At 33.0% G+C, this 16,738-nt stretch overlaps 1 protein-coding gene across 5 annotated transcripts in view; it reads left to right on the forward strand.

Moving 5' to 3' along the window:
* LOC148617961 (breast cancer anti-estrogen resistance protein 1-like) overlaps positions 1 to 16,738 on the forward strand; it is a 48,046-nt gene that overhangs the window by 23,621 nt on the left and 7,687 nt on the right. For 3 of the 5 annotated variants that reach the window (XM_088585650.1, XM_088585647.1, XM_088585649.1), the window contains exon 2: positions 2,952 to 3,212. In XM_088585650.1, the coding sequence (XP_088441776.1) occupies positions 2,952 to 3,212 (261 nt within the window). Of the gene's footprint in view, positions 1 to 2,951; positions 3,213 to 6,326; positions 6,351 to 10,989; positions 11,015 to 16,738 lie in introns of those variants that run through there. The other 2 variants (XM_088585651.1, XM_088585652.1) reach the window with 2 other exon arrangements.

Genomic DNA, 16,738 nt, shown 5'->3' on the forward strand with positions numbered 1-16,738 from the left:
ATTCAAAATAGCCTAGATCTTATGTGAAATTTCCACCACTCTGAATCCAAATCTAGAATTGTTATGGCCATATTAGGCAAATTTGTTGTACAAATCAATTGGCTTCAGTATAATAAATGTAATATAAATACGTTAGAGTAAATAACAATCCAATTTGATGTGAAAATTCGATAAAATATTACAATATAATACATCATTATTGAATGCAGAACAAATACATCTGTGTAAAAAATCTTACAAGTTTGTTTGCTCAATTTCCAACACAAAAGTGCAGTTTGATGGAAAAGACAATTTGTTGGACTTCAGGGGTTAATAATAGTGTTATTGACTTCAGGGATCATAAAAGAGGTATTGACATACTAACTGAATTAATCAATTAACTTATAACTACCCAGTATAAATTAGGATGTCAAACCTCTTTTGATTTGATGTCACTAAGTGCTGGGAAATAGATCACAAGGGTGTGTACCCAATACCATGGACAGGGAATTCATTTAGGCTCCTGTTTCTCCAAACTTTTTTTTTATTTGATGTCACCTTGTGTTTGGAAATACATCACCAGGGTGTACACCTAATACCATGGACAGGGAATTCATTTAGGCTCCACTCACTCCTAACTTATTTTTTTTTATTTGATGTCATCTAGTGCTGGGAAATACATCACCAGGGTGTACACCTAGTATAATGGACAGGGAATTCATTTAGGTTTTTCTGTCTCCTTGCCAATACACTGATTAATGGTGTCATTTTGAAGGTATTGAACTTTGGTGCAGGGTTTATGCCAAGTTGGCCCATAAATCATTCATTATTGTGTGTCAAATTTAATTTCATTAGTTTTGTACAGATAAACACAGCCAGTTTTTTTTTATGGTTGATCTTACCCTCTTTTGTTTTATTGGGAAATTTGAGGATGAGCATTATTTCCCATTTTTCAGCCCTTTGATGAAATGTGTTGCCCCTGATCTATCAATTACTGTGAAAGTACTATTGTTTGTGGGGTACCAATTTTTGTTGTTTTCGTTGGAAGGCCTAACCACAAAAATTTGGTTTCCAACAAAAAGGTGATTCCCATTGATGTGTACACTGAAAACATTCAAATCCACGAATAAATTTACTTTAACAATAACTTGCATCTGTACTATCTTAGATTGACTTTTCTCATCCTTTCTTTAATGAGAGGTTTTGTGGAGAAAGAATGTTCAAATGGCCTGTAGACATAATGTTAAATACATGTAGTAGGTAATTGTCCTACCACCCCCTCCTTTCACCTCATTGTTGTCTAGGTCAATGTTTAGTCTATACTTGTACATGTATTATTTTATGATACATGTTAATCTTTGAACAGCTTAACAATCAGTTTGTATATACAATAGAGGCATTATTTGTTTATGGCTGGGATGAATGGAAAATGTTATCTGGTTATTGTTTGTCACCATAAAAAATGTGAAACAAAATGAATTATCTCCAAGATGTACACCATGCCTACTAAAGAAACCAAAAGTATGTGTTTAGGTGTATTGGGTTTGGTATTGAAGGTCGTTTTTCACATTCCATTTAGTACTTAAGTGAAAAACCTAATATGAAATTGATACATGTAAATAGATAAGATGGCTGATTCACTTCAAAAGATGTGTTCATTCTGTAATATTTGAAGTTATAAGATATTTTTGTTTCCTATCAAGTGAAAGAGATGAGATAGGGAAATAAAAGACTCTTTACAAGAGTATCAAGATATCTGGCTTGAAATTGAGCAAAAAACTTTTAGCTATATTTACATCTTTTATGGGTTTTCTTTGGCAACAGTTTTGTTGTTGCAGACACTTAGAAAAGTGCATCTGCTTAAGAACTTTACATCAGTACAAAACGAGATAAATACATTACATTTATTGCACAAATACACATGTACAATGGGGTTAGGTAATTCAAATTTTTAGGTATACATATACTTCATTACATGTAAATATACATGTACTTTAGGTGTAGTACAGTGGTGGATCCAGATAACCAGCTATGTGGGAGTGGGGTGGGGTGAGGGGGTACCAGGGGCCCAAGAGAATTCTTGATAACACATTTTAATGCACACATTTACACACAAAAATATGCTATTTTAATTTTAACAAATTGACAAGGGGGGCCCCTTTTGGATCAGCCTCTGTAATAGATCTTTCAGATTAAATATTTGGACATCATCCTGTGGTTTTCAATTTCAATTCAAATTGTCTGGTGTTACAGCCCTCCTACTACTAAAAGTACTACAATCGAGTACATGTGCACATATTGGGTTTTACTGTCTACAAATTAATTTATAGGAATCTCCTTTATGTACTCTTGAATGAATTGGCTATTCTTAATACCATTTCTGCATGCTCATCAAAATGATAAGATTATCATCTGTTCTGAAAATGTAATTGTTCAATTAACATTTAATGAGTAACAGATGGAAAAGATAGAAATGGAAGAAGATTTGCTGAGGTTTTTAAGAGCTTTACAGGATCTGCACATTGTAAGGACCCATATAATATATTGGTTAAGAGGAAAAGGAACTCAATTGATATTTACGATTTTCTGTCTGGGTTTGTGATAAAAATGATACTGCTTATTATAAACATCTTCTTGGTGTTTGTAAAGCTGCTGTTTTTAGTCTGACAGACTTTTAACTAGCTTTATTCTTTTCACTATGTAGGAATTCCCTCTTACTTGTTTTATATGAAGGAGAAGTAAAGCTTTGAAGTCTTATTTTCTTTTTCACTGATTGGCAGGGGCGGATATAGAAAATTTAAAATGGGGGAGGATTCCAGAGTACTTCTAGAAAAATGTTCCGATTCCAGGGTTGTCTCTTTCACATATTCCCTGTTTCCACTTTTTTTTTGTATGTTTAATGAATGCTAGCTGGACATAAAATAATTGGTGATTGCTTGATATTATTCAAAACCTTCATTTTTCTTTTACAGACAATCCTGGCGAAAGCCGTGTATGACAATCCGGCTGAAACCCCAGATGAATTAGCATTCAGGAGGGGAGATGTCTTGGCTGTTATTGAACAAGATACTGGTGGTTTGGAAGGCTGGTGGCTCTGCTCTTTCAGGGGCAAACAAGGCATTGCACCTGGTAACAGGCTAAAGTTAATGACAGGAATGAACGAGTCAGATTACCAGTCGCCAATGACGCAGAAACAGCTGAACAGGCGTAGCTGGGATATCACTCCAAATAAGGTAATTGAGATATACATTGCATAATTACTGAAAACATAACAGTACATTAAATCATAAATGTATGCACAACTATAATCTCTTTGATAAACTAAAATGCAAGCTCGCCCAAGTACTAGTTAAAGAGACAGTACTTACCAATACAGAAAGTACTAACTTATGTAGAAGTGTTCCATATTAAAACCAAAAAAAAATCTCAAACAACAGTTACACTGTGAAACCTGTCTAAACTAAACTTTCTTTGAATGCAACGTTTTGTTCTGTTTAGACAGATTAAAATGCATTAAAATTTACATACAAGGAATTCAGAAGATGTTTGAGTTCGACAAGTTTTCTGTTTATTAGTTGATGGTATTCCAAACAAATAGCTTAGTAAGTTATAATCAGTTAAATGTACTTTGATATAGGGATGATTATTGACGAAGATTATTGTCTACAATATTTAAACAAGTTTTCATGCAGGTAGCTAATAAGGTGACAGACTACTTCAATATTTTCTTTTTGGAGACATACCCAAAACATACAATGTAAAGGAGGGATAAGTCAATATTTAGGATGTCACTTTCACCTGACAAAGAGTATCTAATACATGTATGCCAGTTACAACAAAATCTTATACTGCTTGGGGCAAATACTTGTAAAAAATGTTTTTCCCTAATATATGATGCCCACATGGTCGGTTCATTGCACAATTTTCAGTATAATTAATTTGGTATGTCAGAAGTTGCACAATTTACATATGAATCTTTGGTGTTTGTTTCCTTGGGGTAAATTAGAGAACGATGTTTTTGGCTATCTGGTTATTAGCATGAATGCTCATCTGCGTACTTGAATGATTACAATTATTTTGAACCACATTTAAAATGTAATTCTTGATGGTTTAGTGCAAACTCATTGATCTTCATGCAAAATTTGGCAAAGCATAAAGCAAAGTTTTGGAAGATTTCAATAACCAAGCTGCTAACTCCTACAAAGTCATTAAGCTAGGTAGCTTACAGGAAGAAACTTTAGTAACAAGGTGATATAATATCGATAAACAAATTCCAGTTAATTTTTTATCTCTTGAACAGATTTTTCCCTTATGATTCTTTTTCTTGAACTTTTGACTCAAGATTAAATTAATTTCTCCTGACAGATTTCCCATCCATAAGAAAATAGCTTGCACCATTTGAGATATTGTTGAAGAGTCTGTTGTATAAATTATCTTAGATCTCATGCTTTTAATAGGGTAATGAGCATACCAGGGAAAGACACAGCCTTATGGGTTCAGCCATTGTTCTGTCATTTTCACAGTTGGATTATGGGTGATAAGGGTGCTTTGATTAATTGTTTTGTAGGTCAGTCTTGTGATAAATGGGTTTATCCAAATGATGATTAGTTACCGAATATGGTAAAATGGGTTATTTTGTTAAAAAAGAGAAAAAGAATTGGCCCATTTGTGATAATTTAGAAGAAAATCTGATAAATTGATAATTACATAACTATGATGAAGTGTAATGTCTCTGAATGTAAATGATTATTGAAAATGTTATCTTCCATGTTTCAGAAAATGTCCTCCCATTAATCTCTAACATTTGTTCTGGAAAATATGGCTTTGCTTAAAGGTTTTTATCTGCTTAATTTGAATCAACCAAAATTACTCTTTTCCATTTTTGTAATGAATGATTGACTTGAGTTTGTAAGGAAGCTTACCCTGCCGGTGCACCTGGTCCATGATCCAAGTTTTTAGTGGAGTCTGAGTTGCTCATCTGCTTTTGTTACTTTGTATGTATGATTTTAGTAACATTATATTCTTTGTTGTGTTTGTCTGTTTTCCATATCTGGTCTCTGTCCATGGATTACATTCTTTTGATTTCCGCTTGAATCTTGGTTCCCTTGATTACGATTTCCATATAATTTCCTGTAAATGTAGTTTTTCTCTCAGCAAAAAAATCTTTTTTTTTAGCTACATGTATAGGCAATAGGGAACAAGGAATATTTATTTTGTCCAAATTTCCTTGAACATCATATTTTTAAAACACAACATCTGTATCAAATAAACCTATAGAAAAAAACTGCTTTACAAACTTTTAAGAAGTACATTTACGATAAAATGCCTTATTAGGCTTCCTTATCATGGAAACCTCTTTACCCCCTGTGAAGTTAAATTTGAATAGATGAGCCGTTTACTTTTGATGACTTTGAATGCTATTGAATATCATTTTAATGCTTTTGAAGATGTCCAGGTAAGGAAGAAATCATTCAAAACCCATTGAATTAAAGTATTTGGTGTATAATATAGCAGCTTCTAATATCCGAATAGTGGAAGGCATTAGTCTTTTAAACCAGGGATAAGCTGTTAAGAGAGTATATTTTAACATTATTTCATGACTAAGGGTAACTGGGTTGTTGGGTGGGCTGGTATCAGATCACAATTGTTGATGCTAAGCTACATGGGAGACTTACTTGTGCTGTTACAGGGGAGACTTACTTTTGCTAAGTTACAGGGGAGACTTACTTTTAGAAGATCCAAGAGAGTTGAAGTAAGATTGTATTTTTGGATCAAAGGTAATACATGATTCTGTGTATTTCTTCTTGACCTCTATTCAGTCCAACATGTTAAAACAAAAACAAGCCTGGTTCAGAGACGGTTACATTGCATTTACTTTCATATCAATGGACTTCATTCCTTTATGTTTGCTAGGGTCTGGTTTCTAGTGAAGTCACTGTTAATTTATACAGGTGTTATTATGTTAAGCCAATGCTCAACTTTTGGACTTGGTTAGGTTAGAAGTTAATGACTCAGCATAATTTGTGTAACATTTTGTTGTGCATATACATATAAAGTTTTTTTCAGTTCATGTATTAACATTCAAGAAAAAGGAGAAAAATCTAGGTCAGAGTTATGGTATTAATTTCTTATATCATATTTTCAGTACACACCAGGTGTTGTTATAAATGATAAAGATGGCCTTTTTATTATGTGACATAATATAAGGTATAAATCATGTAAAGTTATGATTACACAAATTTTATTCAACTTTCTAAGAACTTTGACTTGCTTGCAAAGAGCAAAATAAAAAGGAACAGACAGGTGAAGTCCGACGTCATATTCATTCATGGCTTATGAAAGATGCACCTTGAACAATACACAATAGACAGGTACGTCATCATTGTACTCAGAAAGGTGAAGTCAATGTATCAGTTGTGTATCAATGTCTGAATAATATACCATTTTACACTTGGAACATTTTAAGAACTAGAAGTAAAGAATTGTCAAAGATTTCACTGAGAGAATTAACAGTACAATTAGGTATAATAGGAAATTTATACATTTGTTAGTGTGTTGTTTCTGATCTTTTTGCTATAAAGTTTGGGAAAACTTAACATTTTTAGGGTTTTGGGTGATTGGAAACTTGTACTGTAGAGCTTAGTAGAGTTTTAATAGTAATGCCTGGCCAACCATTTCAGGCTTAGTGATTAGAATCTTAGTAATACCAAGTCAATCACTTAAAGACCCAGTGGTTGGAATTGTTATAATTGACAAGCAATAGCTGATGATGCCTGACTGTTTGTTTAATAAGCTCAGTATTTTTTATCAGTCATGCCAAGACCTAATGTAATTTACTTGTGGCCTTCCAAACAGCCCTCTGACCTGAAAAGGGGTGTCAACTGATTGCACAAGATTCTGTAATAAAAAGATAGGCTAAAATGTTTGTCCTCATTCCTGGTGGTCCTGTAGTCTTTGATGTGGCTGTTTGTGGTCTTCTAATGTAGAAATAAATGGAATGGACCCATTAGCAAATTCTGTGTTTTAAGAAATAGGGCAGGTTGTAAAGTGGTATTACTTGGTAATAGCTAGAAATCAAAATATTCAACATTCTACCATAAAACCAAAAAAGTCATTAATAAAAGTAATAGGATGTCTTATGACACCTCACAGTGAAGGATGGACTGAGAAAATGTTTGTTTTTAAATTTTTTCGTTCCTGTTTATCAAGGTGTGAAATTATGCATACCTTTATCAGAAAGCATTTATATAAACGTTTTGTAGAAGGCAGATTATGAATTATGAATATATGAACCATAAAATCGGTTGACCGCCTGTATACATATAGAAAAAGGATAGACTTAATCCAGACTTTTGTATACACTCATGGTCGATTTCTGTTGAAAAGTAGTGTTTTTAATTGCTCAAGGGCGTGAAGAAGAAAAGAACTGAAAAGCCTATACTGACATTTTTGAAATTTTCTCGCCATATCATAATATTTTTCTTCCTACTTGGGTAGGATTATGACACGGAATTATCTTGTCTTCCCATAAAAACGGTTTCAGGTAATTTATTTTATTGAGTCATGAAAGTCACCTTTAAAGAAGTTGTTTTCTTAACCGTGAAATCAGTTCCTCTTTACTGCACATGAAAAGTTGATGTGCAGTGGTGTGTTTTACCTTGAAGGGTTTCAACAATTGGTGAAGACAGAAGCACCCAACAAATTGTTATAAAAGCTGTCTAATTTCTGTGTACCAGTCCACACATCTGATAGTTACAGTGATTTTTAGTATTTTAGAAAGCTTCTATGTAAATCAATTTTTATTAGTTTGGTTTCTTTTTCACTCAAACCTAAATGTTTATTTTTAGAAATGGCAGTCATATGAAGATTGAAGTCTTTTAATTTAAAAAAAAAGCTTGTTATATTCAGATTTGAAGTTGAACTAAAAAATATAAATACATGTATTTGCTGATCAAAACGGTAACAAGATTGGAACAAGCCTAATGCAACTTATCACTTCTATTCATCCAAACCTCAATGGCACCAAGTCAGAAAAGCCTCTATCATTGCAGGATACTGCCTTCAGTCTCTTGCATAAAAGACCACATATTATCTGTATAGATTTTAAAAGTTGAATAAAGATTATAAAAATGGCATGAATCACTCTGTCCATTTGTAAATGGCAGTAATTATGATAATGACAGGGTAGCTGCCATGAAATAAATCTAATTGTTTGATAAAATGCTCAATTATCAATCATTGACTTCTTGCTCAGTGGTTGTAAAAATCACATAGCTATGATTGATAATTTTGTCAGGAAATGAACAGAAACAGCCTGAACATCAGTGATGGTGTCATGATCTTTTGGAAAATTATGACTTTCTTTCTCCATGTTTCTCCCTAGATTTTTAGATGATCATAAAAAAATTGATATTGGTGCTTGAATTTTTTTTGGAAAATGTAGCCTATTTTGGATCAATCATCAACTTTTGTACTTCTTTGAATTTGTGAAATGATGTTCTGGTGGATTCTAGATTTTTTGTTTTGAATAAAATTTGAAATCTATTGCATCATTTGCACAAGTGTTATTAGAACAAAAAGTCAAAAAAACAGATATTGTAATGATAGGAAATGTTTCAAGAATAGCTTTATTTTGATCAATGATATTCAGGGTAAAAGAAACAAATTGCATTTAGCACATGTTTGTTGCTGTTTTATTGCAAACTTTGATCTTTAGAAATACATATTGCTGGCAGTACATCCCTTTCCATTGATCTACATCACTCTATGTCGACATGCATCTTCATAAAGCCTGGAGATAACGCTGTGATCAAAACATTAGTTTCACTGGCTAACATTACAATTGAATTAGTGGGAAAAACCCTACATTCTCACAGGAAAGTATAGAACAAGATCTGTATAAACCTGTGACTGCAGGCTTGCAGTTTACGTCCTCAATTTTTATCAATAAGAATTACACAATTGCCTAGCTAGGTGCTTAATAGTATAACAAATATCCCTTGAGTGAAAAATCTATTGTTGCAGAGTTTGTTTAAATCAACATTAATCTTCAAAAAATAATTTGCGCTGTTTGATCTTGCAGTTACATATCTTGAAGAGTTATGACTAATAAACAAAGAAAAAATTGATTGCCCCAGCACTGAATCACAAATATTGTGTCAGAAAATCGTCAGAATTCTGTTTTCCTCGTCACTGGTAAGATTTTATTAGTTTTGAGGGATTCCATGTTGTGGAAAGAGTATATTATTATGCAATCAGGGAGACCAAGAAGTTCTGGATTCTATGAGTAATATGTACTCAGATGACAAAACTCTCAACTTGGTTACTAGGGCAAGTAGATATAGATGTTTAGTTTCAGAAACCATCACTTTTTAAAGACATCACAAGGTAATTCATTTCAATATTGTTTTTGTCATGAGTACAGTGAACATGTATTTAATTTTTGGTTGTAAGTGCCTGTTATTGTTTAGTTATTGCAGATAACTTAAACTACTTGAACTCCAGTCTATCCATCAAATTTTTGAAGGAGTTATTAGTTGCTCATTCACTAACAGTGTATTTTTCTGTAAACATAGTAGGCACTTACATAATTTCACTTTATGTTTGCAATCTCAATTTTCTTAACTGTTCTTTTGTCTTTAAATTTTTGATATTGCACTTAATGAGTGTTTTTCACCTTCACATCATTGTAGATTTTTTCAATAATTTTAAAACTGAAGAAAGAGACTTAAAAGAGGTCTTTAATCAACAATCATTAGTTTCATTTAATTTTGATACTTTACAATCTAAATGTTGCCCATCTTTGGTGTAATATCTTTGCCAGAGATTAAAGTCAAATTCTACTGGTGAAATCCTTACAGTAAGCCCCTGGAAACCTTGACACACACTGTCCTAGAATTTACAGTAGCTTCAAACCATTGATTCAAAATCAGGCATGGAGGTCCATCGTCTGTTTGTTGTCTCTTTGGTACATTGCCCTTTTCTACCCTCTTGTCTAGCCACTGGCCATAAGATTGTTGTTTAACTCATATTTGTAGTAGGAAACTTGTGAAGGCCAACAAACATTTATGGAATGTGACAAAAAACCTTGAAGAAAGTGAAAACCACTGGTGTTCTGTCAAGTTAGATGAGTTAATTCAACAACATCACATCATTATCGGATCATTAAAGTCTCTCAAGGGGTGGTTTTTGTTTTAAATATAACCTGCTTATGTCTGCAAAATGAATTTTGGCAACATTGCATGAACTATTTTATTCTATCAGGGAATAAGAAGGTTTTCTTTGTGTTTTAAGATGGGTGGAGATGTTCATTTTCAACTTAATTCTGATTTTTTTGTTTGATGATGAGCATGAAACTATTTAGAAGCTGTGATAAATGCATTCCAGACTTGGGCGCTATTGAGAAAATTGTTATGCTTTTCTGATTCTTTGCAGAGCAAGGCAAAAGGAAATGGAAACAAAACCTTTATCTCAGTCTTTAAATTAAGCTAGAGTACAAGCAAAGCAAATTTGGTCAGTGAATGCTGAAAAACTTGTTCATGGCTGAAAGTGGAAAAATTGACCATAAACAGGAAAAAGCTGCTCATTGTTAGAAATTAGTGCCCAAAGTGTATCATACAAGATGTCTGCATGGAGATACAACCATTAGTTCAATATATCTCTGATTCTGTGGCTTTCTAAGTTTTTTGGTTTTGACTTGATATCTAATATAGTTTTGGTTTAATGCTAAGAAGGTTGCTTTTTCATTTGAGTTCTATTGAGGTTCTTATTACATTGATAATTCAGTACAAATTTTTGATATGAATGTTATTTAGTATGATGCCACATCTGGTGCTTTTATATTTTGCATTGTAATACTATTGCTGGGGGAACATCTTGATAATATCGACCCAAACGTGTCTGATTTGTAACATGATTCTAGACAAATCTTGTAGCCATTGTAATCTGGGGCTGTAGGGAAAATTTTGGCTTATTCTGCATCATGGCATTTAATAGAAGTACACACTGACAGTGTTATTGAGACTTAACCCTTCAGGTAGGTTTGGCATGCTTTGAATTAATTGAGTGACACTTTTGAAAATACCTGAGGAGTTGAGCAGTAGCCCTTTTGATCCTGACCCACTTACGCAGACATTATTTGACATAATGAACTAAAAATTTTCTGGCCAGGTTGACAAGTTTTGTTTGTCACCTTCTCACCCAAGGCTGTTACTTATCAGACAGTTATACAAATGTTTTGATCATGAATAAAAAGTAAAGATGGGGCTTGACTCCTTGGTTACTCCACCTTTAAACATTTAATGTTTTCTTTTTTACAAAAATTTTTCATGCAAAATCTGTGTTACCTAAATCTTGAACAAAACCAGAAACCCTGTTTTAACCATCCACAAAAGATATTGTTTCTAACCTGAATTAAACACATTTTTCACTCCCGCTTTGATTAGACAGGTCATCTAAATTGCAACCTTTACAAATTTAAATGTATTTATGACACCCTCATTGTGACCTGGAGTCTAGCAGGCCTTTTATTTTGTAAAGTTATGGGCTTTTTGTGGTCAGAAATTTAATTTGATGCTCAGCATGGTTTGGACTGGTCTGTATAGGGTCATGCTGAGTTTGAATTAAAATGGTCTTTTTCTTTGTCAAAAACCTAGACTTGAATAACATGGTTTGATAATTTAGAATTTTAGAAATTTTATTTTAGCGAGAATGTCTCTAGTTTTGAGGTGCAAAATGTACATTGCAAAGCCATGTCCCCAGGTCCAGCAAGAACCTTTTGGTAGAGGAATATCATGTTTTTTGGGTTAGGAGAATACAACAGTATTCATTCCCTGGTATTTAAATCCAGTCTAATACTGTTGTATCCTTATTTACTATTACTGTGTCATGCTAATTTGAGGTTTTGTACTTTCTGATTTAATAGTGGACAGAACTTTTCAGCCGGCTTTATTTCATTTCCTACTGGTTGTGTTCTGAATTTCCCATTTCCTGTCACTTAGGACTAGTGAAATATTATCTACTATGTTCTACTTTCCCTTTGGCAGAAACAAAATTGAAATTTCCCAAAAGTTTTGTTTAGGAAAAAGCAGACATTGATTGTATGGATTTATCAATGGACCTTTTCTGTGGAATCATTATATCTTCAACTATTCTTGAAACTGTAATAGTGGTTTTTCAATGCAAGATGGTTTCTGTTATACATGTATGCTGTCAGATGGTTTCTGTAATACCTGTATGCTGTCAGCTTGAAGTTATTTTTGTTCATTTTTAACATTTTTTGTACATTGTATCACAATGTATGATTGTACCTCTGAGTTTCAGCAGGTTTTCAATGTATAATTTTACAATGAATTTCAGCATTGATCTTGTAGGTGTAATATAAACACATGTAAACTGCTATAAATCTGACAGTACAGACTAACCTTCTAAGTTTATATTAGAGCAGTCAGTTGATTGAAAAGCTGGTAAATAAATCTGAAATTAGTGTAAAATGGTGCATATTGGATGAATTAAATACAGAAGGGTGTGAAAATAATTAATCAAATCTGTGCCTTCATGTTCCTTAATATTTATTGTTACTTGGGTTAAGATGAGGTTTTCATTGTTGAGTTAGAATCTGTGCTTTTGTTGTACTTAAGGAAATTCATATTTTTTGCCCATCTCCTTCAGCATTAGTTGTTCATTTTTTACTTGAATCAGATTTGATTGCATCTGAAGAAAAGGATATTTTGCTACTACAGTTAGTTACAGAAATTTTTTGGAGCTTAAAAAAAATTTATACTGAAGGCTTTCTTTCCCCCTGCAAAATAGCACAATAAGCAGGGCCAAATCTAGACATTGGAAACCTGGAGAAATATTAGTCAATTCTGTTTGAAAAATGACAATATTGACATTTTTGTCTTTGTAATCTATTACAAAAACTTCTCCCTGTCAGAGACAAATGGGAGAAGTGGGCACAAACAATGAGAAGTTTTTGCTCATTTCTCTTTCTAGATTAGGCCCTGAGAAAGGGGACTGACCAAAATGGCATAACTCTTAAAACTTAAAACTACACATTAAAGAGGAAATATCAAACATCTATAAGCTATTGTCCTAAAGGGCAAATTACACAGTCAAACTTAAATGCCAAAGGTATATGATCATCAAGTTATGATAATTTGTATGCAAATCAGACCTCAAAACCCCATTTGAAATTCATACATTATCAAATGTATAAGTATTGAATACAGCCTTTTTTATGGAATTTCCATTTCATAGGATTTCGATGGCCTACATACAGCATGATAAGGCAGGTAGGGGTTACAATAAGTTTACATGTCATGAAATTGTATGATACGTATTTGTTTATTAGGTATCAGTTTAAGAACATGTAACTTCCTAAATGTTGTAAAACAAACAAAGTTTGAATGTTTTAAGTTCTGATATTGATTTATTTATTATGCAACTAATCTATTTCATGTGGCTTGATGATAATCAAAAACGTCATGTTTTGAAACTCGACCGACAGCTTTCGCAGATGCTTGCTATTTTTGCAGACAATGCATTAAACCATTACGTAATTTTGAGATTGAATTTTTTAAGAGATTTACCGAGAAGTTTTATTACCATGAGGGTATCAGTAAGTTCCTGATGCAGATGTCAATGGAACCTTTATTCCTTGTGGATTGCAATTTATAAAAATTGATATGGATTATGGAATAAAGTCATGTATCGAATGTGAATCACTCTTCTAATGAAAAAAACTGCACCAAGTGTTTGTCTAGAGGTCTTACTCTATTCTACTGGACTCTAATCATTTAGTCAACTCCATTCTACTACCAATTCTATCCTACCACACACCATGGTAAAGGTCTAGACGTCCATTTATTTTACTAAATTCTTCATGGTTGGCATGCTAGACTATGGCGGCTTGGCGGGTGGTGCCGTAAGGAAAAGAGTTTGTATTTCAAAAATAAAGTTTTACTGACAAATCCTATCATTTTATGGAGCAAAACATTAATTGTTGTATTTATAAGTTATATAAAACGAGTATATTTTTTTAAAAAGCCATCTTTGTCGATGCATGTGAACTCAAACTAATACTAAGATTCTGAATTTTCAAAGTACATGCATGTATCATATTGCAGACAAATATATCATAACTGCACTGTTTAAAGGTCGTACATAATGACCTCTTTTGTCAGTTTGGTGATGTTTTACAAGTTAGGAAACATCTGATTTTCCTTTGATATAAATATCAATTTACATTTAACAAGATTACATGTCTTTTCCTTGTGAGCAATATTTTACCGGGTCTTACGTAATAATTATATTGTGTAGAGGGCATCCACAGACCCTTACAGTAATCTATTTGGTATACCTCCTTAGTTTGCTATTCTTAATTTACTAGTATGTCTATGGGTCAAGGCCCAGATTTAATTAATTCTTAGTAATTAATAACAATATACCACCTTTGAAGTTTTATGTGATTAAATAACTGCTGATTGCGTAACCCAGGTTGTTAATAATAAATATGAATAAACTAGATACAAACTGATTACATAGTTTAGTGTCACATATTTGTCATTTGTCCAAATGAGTCATGGTTGATGTTGTTTCAAACATTGATACTATGACATACACACTTTGTTTTGTGGTGATTTTAGTTGTTTCAGTCACAGGCTGCACCACAGTTGCTGCACCTCAATAGCAAAACCTCATGGACTACACCTCAGTGGCTGCACATCAGTGGCACACTCAGTGGCTACACCTCAGTGTCTGTACATCAGTGGCTACACCTCTGTGGCTGTACTTCAGTGGCCACACCTCATTAGCTATGCCTCAGTGGCTGTATGTCAGTGGCTACACCTCTGTGGCTGTATGTCAGTGGCTACACCTCAGTGGTGGTACATCATTGGCTGTATCTCAGTGGTTGTACTTCAGTATCTGCACTTAAATGGCTGCTTCTTAGTGGCTACACCTAAGTGGCAACACCTCAGTGGCTGCACCACAGTATCTTCCCAAGTTAAAGCTGAACGAGAGCTCATCTTTGCTTTCTCATGTTTGCTGAAAGCACGGCTATATTTTGATATGGATTCAAGCTTTGATGCTTGAAGGAGTATAATCAAATTGGCTGTTAGTAAATCTGTGGAATTATCCTAGCTCAAAATAGAAGTGCATGATGATGATAAAATCAGCAACACTTTAATATCATTTAGAGGTCTTTGCTTTCATATTTTTTTTTAAATCTGTCCACTTTAGCATTATGTGATGTAAATGTCACTTGCATTAAATGACATTTCAGTAATACAGCATCAGGCTTAATTTGTTCTACAATACTTATAGTAAACAGATGAGAAGGTTGGTGTGCAGGAGGAAACATTAGCAGCTTATTCTTTCTGTATGATATTGGGGAGTTTTGGGTTGTCATTCATCTACAGTAATTAGTTAATAAGACACAATAAATGTTATTTTCTACCCTGTTATGCTAACCAGCAACAGGAAAAGATATGATTTTATCCCAGACTGTCAATGATGGCTGCTTAAGCTATCTAGTTAGCAGGAAACTAACTTCTGACAGATGGCGTTTCTCAGACCACAAGCTAATATCGCCTCTGTCTGATATTTTAAGAGGAACTTTTTGTAACTTCAAAGAGGATATTAAACAAATTTCTACATTTTACAAACAATAGCGATTATTTCTGTCTGTATTTCACTTGTTCCTAAACCTGAGAAAATTAAGAATTTCTGTCGGAATTCTTGTCATAATTGAAATTTATCTTCTTCTCATTGTTATCAAGTGCTCTTATTCTGTGACATGCTTTAGATTAGAATCCTTAGTGAAATTCAATAGAGTAATGGCCCATAGATTGAGAACTTTCATAATGCAGCAAGGGTTGTTTCTGTTATTGTTCTACCATGGGAAGAATAGCATCAATTGATTTGATAATGTGACAGATAATTAAATTAGAATAATGCTGTGAAGAGTATAATGAAAAGGTACTCAGTAACAAAAGAAACGAAATTGTTTGACCATTTATCAAGTAAATGGTAACATTTTCCATTGTAATTAGAAGGCAAAAGGCAAATTTAAAGTGACAAAGACTTGTAATTACAGGTGTCTATTTCATTTGCATTGATATGGAGTGAAATGTATGAGTATACGACATGTCTTAAGATTATTGTAATGTGCAGATTATCTTCATTTTTTAGGAAGAGAGAGAATAAAAAAGGCATTGCACCAGTTAAATGATTATAAAGACTTAAAAAAAACATTGTGATCGATGTACCAAACAGTTAGAGAAATTTTATTATCAAATAAGGCATTAAAAGTTTTTGACTTTGGAAAAAATTGAGCCATTTTGGTCTGAAGTAGTAGTCTTTGTAAGAAGTATGTAATATGTGATACACCCCAAAAAAAGGCTACATATTTTTATTTTTGTTATGAAGTTGCTTTGTATGTCTATATGATGAAAGGTTTAATCATACATTCCAATCTGTCTACTCTTAGGATATAATTCACATTGAAAATCCAATGGTTTCTACTGTATTTAAGTGTCATCTACAGAGTTTATTTATCTCCCTTTATTTTTGAATTCTATATAATTTATATCTCTTATGAACAGGGGTTATATGAAAAACACATATGTTAATTTCTGTTTATTTTTTAAACAAAAGATCAAAAATATAAATATGTAGGCTTTCCAACAATGAATCATATTTTCATGATTTTTAGCTGGAGTGCTACTTTTTTGGTAAATGGTATGATTTTAATATCTCT

This window comes from Perna viridis, chromosome 5, assembly GCF_037379345.1.
Source record: "Perna viridis isolate PV_CMFRI_1.1 ecotype Kerala chromosome 5, ASM3737934v1, whole genome shotgun sequence".
NCBI lineage: Eukaryota > Metazoa > Mollusca > Bivalvia > Mytilida > Mytilidae > Perna > Perna viridis.